This window comes from Molossus molossus, unplaced genomic scaffold (assembly GCF_014108415.1).
Source record: "Molossus molossus isolate mMolMol1 unplaced genomic scaffold, mMolMol1.p scaffold_m16_p_10, whole genome shotgun sequence".
NCBI classification, from domain to species: Eukaryota; Metazoa; Chordata; class Mammalia; order Chiroptera; family Molossidae; genus Molossus; species Molossus molossus.
The window spans coordinates 21,192,011-21,198,523 of NW_023425345.1; the positions used below are offsets into that span (position 1 = coordinate 21,192,011).

At 56.4% G+C, this 6,513-nt stretch overlaps 1 protein-coding gene across 1 annotated transcript; it reads left to right on the forward strand.

The window, feature by feature from the left end:
• The first annotated feature begins 317 nt into the window (after positions 1-317).
• GPR162 (G protein-coupled receptor 162) lies at positions 318-6,184 on the forward strand. Its single transcript, XM_036252086.1, has 5 exons — positions 318-378; positions 2,217-3,513; positions 4,214-4,403; positions 5,003-5,154; positions 5,425-6,184. Exons 2-5 carry the CDS (start codon positions 2,647-2,649, stop codon positions 5,965-5,967), a joined length of 1,752 nt encoding a protein of 583 aa, XP_036107979.1. The 5' UTR covers positions 318-378; positions 2,217-2,646; the 3' UTR covers positions 5,968-6,184.
• The last annotated feature ends 329 nt before the right edge of the window (positions 6,185-6,513 follow it).

The window sequence follows — 6,513 nt, forward strand, 5'->3', positions numbered from 1 at the left end:
TCGGTTCCCCTCTATCCTCCTCGCCCCCTCCCTCTCCGCGCCTTCCTTGCCCCTCCTCCTGCAAGTCACCACCGTCCAGTTCCCCGCCCTACACTCGTCCCCCTTCCCCCGAAAAGCCTTCCTGAGGTCCTCAACGCGGGGCTTACGGGCTGGAGGACTCAGGGAGACAGGGGCTGGGGGTGCCCCGGGGGCCGAGACGAAGCGCGTGCCGGCTGAGCGTAGAGGCTGGGACCTAGGGGAGGGAGGGAGGGAGGGAGGCCCGGAGTGGGGGAGGGGGAGGGAAGAAGAGGGCGGGCGAGCGGGAGCCGGCGGGCCGCGGGAGCCCGACGAGCCGCACCAGGAGTGCGGTCTCCATGGCAGTGCTGGGCACAGCCAGAGGTAAGCCGACCCCTGCCCAGTCCCCCGCGGTCTCCTCCCCTCTCTTCCCCGCCCCCCAGCTGCCTCCTCTTCGCTCCAACCGGCCCCTCCTCCCCAGCCACCTGCTGTTTCTGCCCGGGCGAACCCGGTGGGCTACTGGAGGGAAGAGCCGCCTGACCTTACCCTTCACCCCGAAGGGCGAGGACCCCATGTCCGCCCTAGAGTCCCCCAGACCCCCCCATTCCACCTTCCTCTGATTTTTCTCTGCCCTTCATCTCCTTCTCTCTGTCCTTCAGATCCTTCCTGTCTTCCTCCCTCTCTGACTCCCCATTTCTTTCTTCCTGAGCCCACCGGCTGGGCCTGTGTGGGGGTGGGTGGGAAGGGGTCGGAGGTTGTCGGGGAGGAAAGTGGGGGAGGCGCTCCTGACCAATTCTCTCCACCTCCCTCTGGCTGGCCATTGCCATGGCAACTAGGGTGTACTGGGCTCCAGAGAGAAGATAAAGGTTGGGATGGACTAGGACCTCTTGAGGAGGGCAAGAGTCTGAGGTTCTTCCACAGGAAACAGACCCTTCCACTGCTATGCCCCATTTTTCCTCCCATTTACCCCAAAGTCATTATGCCCATTCTTCCTGCCTCCACTCTGTTGGGGTTGCACCTGATTTCCTCTTAGCCCCTTCCCCAGGGCTTACTAAAAGCTCAGCGTCATTAAATTCAGAATTATCTTCCCTCCCACCAGAAGGAAACTGAGGTTGGGGCAGGGGAGGAAAGACTCAAGGTCTACTGGTGGGAATCAGCACCTTATCATTGAGCTTTTCTTCTCAGCCTCCCTATTCCCTGCTGCCTCTCTCCCTCCCTCCAGATCTCCTCCCTCCAATGCCTCCTGTCCAGGGGGTCTCTGAGCTTTTTCCTTCTATATTCAGATACTATCACTTTGCATCCTCTTTCCTTCTCTTCTGCTAAAACTCTCCTCCTTTCCCCTAGTTCCCCCCTCTCTCCATTTCTGGATGTTTCTGATGTCAGAGGTTTCCCCACCTTCAGGTTCCCTAGTTTCCCCTCCGTCCCAGCCTCTTTTCTCCCATCTTCCCAGATTCCTGGTGAGCTGGAGGCGATAGTGCAGACGTGGGGAAATGGGGCTGAGCACCAAGACCATGGTTCCAGGAGCCTGGAAGTTTGGCAAGGGGCTGTAATAGCACATCCCAGTTTACCGTGAACCCTCAGGAAAAAGCAAGTTATGCATCTGTCATCAATAGCTCTAAAGAGAGATTCTGGGGCATGAAGATAGTACTGAGCAGGGGATATGAGAAGAAGGAACCTGAGTGCCAAAGGGAGGAAAAAGGGTTGAAAAAGGATGGGAGACAGGAGGTCGGAATACCTTCTTTTCTGGAGGTGTGGAAACAGGGCTCTTATTTGTGTGGGATGTTTGACTAGCCATCTGATTTAAGACAGGAGAATGGCCCTGGCCGGTTTTTCTCAGTAGTTAAAGCATTAGCCGGTGGACCAGAGAGTCTGGGATTCGGTTCCCGCTGAGGCCATGTACCATAGTTGTGGTTCATCCCCGGCCCCCGTTGGGATCATGTGGGTGGCAACCAGTCGATGTGTCTCTCTCACATCGATGTTCTCTCTCTCTCTTCCTCCCTTTTTTTCTCCTGCTCTATCTGAGGATAAATGCAAAAATGTCCTCAGGTGAGGAATGAAAAAAAAAAAAAAAAAGACAGGAGAATGTTCTGAATGACCCCATAACCCCTAGTAGTCAGTCATCTCTATAGTTTCAAGAGAAGTGGAGCACAAGAAGCCAGTTGGAGACCAGTCTAGGCCCTACCTTCACCTTCCCCATTCCACATTTTATTTCTCCCTTGCAGTTTGTCTAGGTGGGTGAGCCTCCCCACACCCGTTGGGGCATCCAGAAGATACCTGACTGGTCAAGAATCAGAAGAAGAAGAGATCTGCAAGTCCTAGCACGGGGGCCAGAGCTCCCCAGCCAGCCTCATAGTTGGCAAAGCAGCCAGCTTGCCTCCCCAGTCAACTACAGGGATACTTCAAGAAGGGTCCCACCCAGTATGGAGGCTGAGGACCACCTCTGCTGAGCCCCAATCTCCTCCCCTGACCTCCACAACTGACCTTAGCTGGGTCAGTTATGCAATGCTGAGCATTAGGGTGGGCCTAGGGGCTGCCTGCCTCACTGCAGGGAAAGGACTGTGGGCATCATGGGGCTGTGTGTGAGTGGAGCTCCTGGGTGAGACCTACCCCCCACCCCCAGGAGTTCAAAGGGGGTGGGGGGCTGAGGACAGAATGGCTCTGGGTGGGGCAGGGGCAGAAGAGGCCTCCCTGCGCTCAAACGCATTGTCCTGGCTGGCTTGTGGGCTCCTGGCCCTGCTGGCCAATGCCTGGATCATTCTCAGCATCTCTGCCAAGCAGCAGAAGCACAAGCCACTAGAGTTGCTGCTCTGCTTCCTGGCCGGCACACACATACTCATGGCGGCTGTGCCCCTCACTACCTTCGCTGTGGTGCAGCTGAGGCGCCAGGCTTCCTCTGACTATGACTGGAATGAAAGCATCTGCAAGGTCTTTGTGTCCACCTACTACACATTGGCCCTGGCCACCTGCTTCACAGTCGCCTCACTCTCCTACCATCGCATGTGGATGGTGCGTTGGCCTGTCAACTATCGCCTCAGCAATGCCAAGAAGCAGGCATTGCATGCTGTCATGGGCATCTGGATGGTCAGCTTCATCCTCTCCACATTGCCCTCCATTGGCTGGCACAACAACGGTGAGCGCTACTATGCCCGAGGCTGCCAGTTCATAGTCTCCAAGATTGGCCTTGGCTTTGGCGTCTGCTTCAGCCTCTTGCTACTTGGGGGCATTGTCATGGGGCTGGTCTGTGTGGCCATTACCTTCTACCAGACACTGTGGGCCAGACCCCGGAGGGCTAGGCAGGCCCGAAGAGCAGGGATTGGGGGTGGGGCCAAGGGGAGTGGGCCAGGGGGCTTGGGTACACGGCCAGCCTTTGAGGTGCCAGCCATTGTGGTGGAAGATGCCCGAGGGAAGCGGCGGTCCTCGCTGGATGGCTCCGAGTCTGCCAAGACATCCCTGCAGGTCACCAACTTGGTCAGCGCCATCGTCTTTCTCTATGACTCACTCACAGGGGTGCCCATCTTGGTGAGATTGGGGTCCCCCCTCCTGTTCTCCCTGAACCAGCCCCAGCACGATCACCTGCCCTCCAATTCCACCATCCATCTTCCTTTCCTCTACCTATCCCCACTCTATTTGTGGGCCCCCATCTCTATCATCCATCTTCCAGTTCCCATTACCCCCAGCTCTATCATGTTTTCCAGTTCCCACTACTCGACTCCATTGTCCATTCATCCTTCAGCCCCACTACCTATCCTCCAGCAGCACCATCATCTCTCCTGAGCCCCACTATTCAGCCCCCCAGATCTATTATCCAGCAGCTGAGCTCCATTTTCCATTCTCTAATTCCCTCTGGATATCACAGGGTCTCTGAGCTCTCCTGGGTAGAAACCCCAGAGAGCTCACCCCACCACCCCAGCTTTTTTGCATCCCTAAGTGGTCCCTATTCCTGAATTTTTCTTTCTTCAGGTTTACTGTACCACCTCTGCTCCTCTCCTTCTGGACCCAAGGCTTTGCTCCCTTGACCTTTCTCTGAGTCAGTCCCTTCCCCTGTATTCATTTTGTCTCTACCTCCATTCAACTTTGCTTCTGTCATGATACGGTGTGATCCAGGCCATCCCTTCCTGATGTTTTGCTCACCAGCTGCTCTAGGATATCGGATCTGGGGTCAAGTGGGCTCACTGGGCTCTGGGCCCTGACCCGGCGCCATTCCCCATCCTCCCACCAGGTGGTGAGCTTCTTCTCCCTTAAGTCGGACTCGGCTCCCCCGTGGATGGTGCTGGCTGTGCTGTGGTGCTCCATGGCACAGACGCTGCTGCTGCCCTCCTTCATCTGGTCCTGCGAGCGCTACCGTGCTGACGTGCGCACGGTGTGGGAGCAGTGCGTGGCTATCATGTCCGAGGAGGATGGCGACGACGGTCAGAAGAGGGACAGGGCTTTTTTCCTGGGCTTCGGCTCCCTTTTCTGCCCCTTTCTACCAGCCCTTCTCTGTGCGGGGACGGGCTGAACTGGAGTGCCCCCTGCTGGACGGAACTTGCGCCGCCCTTGGGCTGACTCCAGGCTCCCTTTTTCCTAATCACACGCCACGACGCACACCTACCGCTTCCTTCTGCACTGAGGGCTCCCTCCAAGGGGCATCGGTTCCCCTCTGGAAGTCCACACTATCCAGCTCTGCCTCCGCTGGGCAGAGTGCCAGAGAAACAATCTAGAGTCTTAACAACCGTAAAGGAAGGGTGTGGAACTAAGTGGAGACTAAGCTTCCTGAAAGGGACCCCAGCTACAGGGACAGTTTTTGGGGGGCGGGGAGGGAACGATTGTTTCAGTACGTCTATATGTATGATGCACTAGAGATTCAGCATTGAATGCAACAAACCACTCTCACTTTCCTTTTGGACTTTACAGAGTATTGGGAACGGATTCTCCGGGGAACTTGTAAAGGGGGTGGGAGATTTTAAAGGGGAGCAGGGAGTGGTGGGCGTTCCTTGCCTGTAACCACTCTGCTCCTTTTCTCTCCTAGATGGGGGCTGTGATGACTATGCAGATGGCCGAGTTTGCAAAGTTCGTTTTGATGCTAATGGAGCCACAGGACCAGGGGACCCCACCCAGGTGAAGCTGCTGCCTGCGAGGCACATGCTCTTTCCCCCTCTTGAGAGGGTCCACTACTTACAGGTATGGGACTAGGGAATATACCTCCTATTCTGGGTTCCCCCTCATGTTTCTCCAGGCCCTGTTATCCATCGCAATCCCTCCATTCCCTAGCCCTGGCCTGCAGGGCACATAAAGGGTAGGGGAAAGGCATGGCAAGAGAAGCTCCTCTTCAGACCTCTCAGAACCAGGTTTGCCCATCAGAGGATGTTTTGCAGTTTAGGGGGTGGCATCTTGCAGAGTGTCCACTTTGGTCCCTTCAGCATCTCTGGGTCTACTTGCTCCTTTCCCCAGGTTCCTCTATCCCGCCGTCTGTCCCATGATGAGACCAATATCTTCTCTACTCCTCGGATACCAGGCTCCTTCCTGCACAAGTGGTCATCTTCTGATGACATCCGGATCCTCCCAGCCCAGAGTCAGGCCCTGGGAGGCCCTCCTGAGTACCTGGGACAAAGACAAAGGCTAGAGGATGAGGAGGAGGAGGAGGAGGAGGCTGAAGGTGGAGGGCTAGCCAGCCTTCGACAATTCCTGGAGGGTGGCATTCTGGGGTCAGGTGGGGGACCCCCACGGGGTCCTGGCTTCTTCCGGGAGGAGATCACTACCTTCATTGATGAGACACCTCTGCCTTCTCCGACTGCCTCTCCTCCCCGGCCCAGGCCACTGGGCCTCTCACCTCGCCGACTCTCCCTTGGGTCCCCTGATAGCAGAGCCATTGGACTTCCTTTGGGGCTGAGTGCAGGGAGACGCTGCTCCCTGACAGGGGGTGAGGATAGTGCAAGAGCTTGGGGAGGATCCTGGGGCCCAGGTAACCCCATCTTTCCCCAGCTGACCCTGTGAGCCCAAGTGGGCTTGCTGGACTTAGAGGAAGGGGCCTGGGTGGGTAGCACCTCCTTCTGGCCCTGAGCCTAGGGCAGCTGTCTCCAGACTCCCCGGAGATGGGCACTGGATCTGGGGCTCTGGAGCCCCTGCTGTCTCCCATCCAAGTGACCAGATGCCATACTCACCTTCTATCACCCCTAGTAAAATGTATTAAAGTCTGGTGTTACCATGGAAACCTCTGTGTGCAGTGTACTATGGTGGCAAAGGGTATGGCCAGAGGCTTGGGGGTGGAGTGGCTCATAGAGGACAAATAAGAACAGGGGTGGTGGACAAAGGCACAGAAATACTCATGGAGAAAGACAAATTTAAACATGCAGGCATAGAGAAGGGCTTATAAGATCACCTCACGCTGGGGGGTATGCAGAGTCACTGATTTGGGTTGTGAAGTCACTGATTTGGGTTGTGAAGGAGGTGGTTTTAGAGTGCGACCCTATTCCCTATGCCTCCTTCCCCCAGATCCATGTTTCTGGGCAGCAAAGGGTTGGGCCTGACTTGTGATACAGG

Excerpts from the sequence above, each read along its gene's own strand:
- GPR162 (XM_036252086.1), top strand. The coding sequence starts at position 2,647 with ATGGCTCTGGGTGGGGCAGGGGCAGAAGAGGCCTCCCTGCGCTCAAAC. Across the intron at positions 3,514-4,213 it reads TCACAGGGGTGCCCATCTTG|GTGGTGAGCTTCTTCTCCCT; the intron begins GTGAGATTGGGG and ends TCCTCCCACCAG. Across the intron at positions 4,404-5,002 it reads CGAGGAGGATGGCGACGACG|ATGGGGGCTGTGATGACTAT; the intron begins GTCAGAAGAGGG and ends TTTCTCTCCTAG.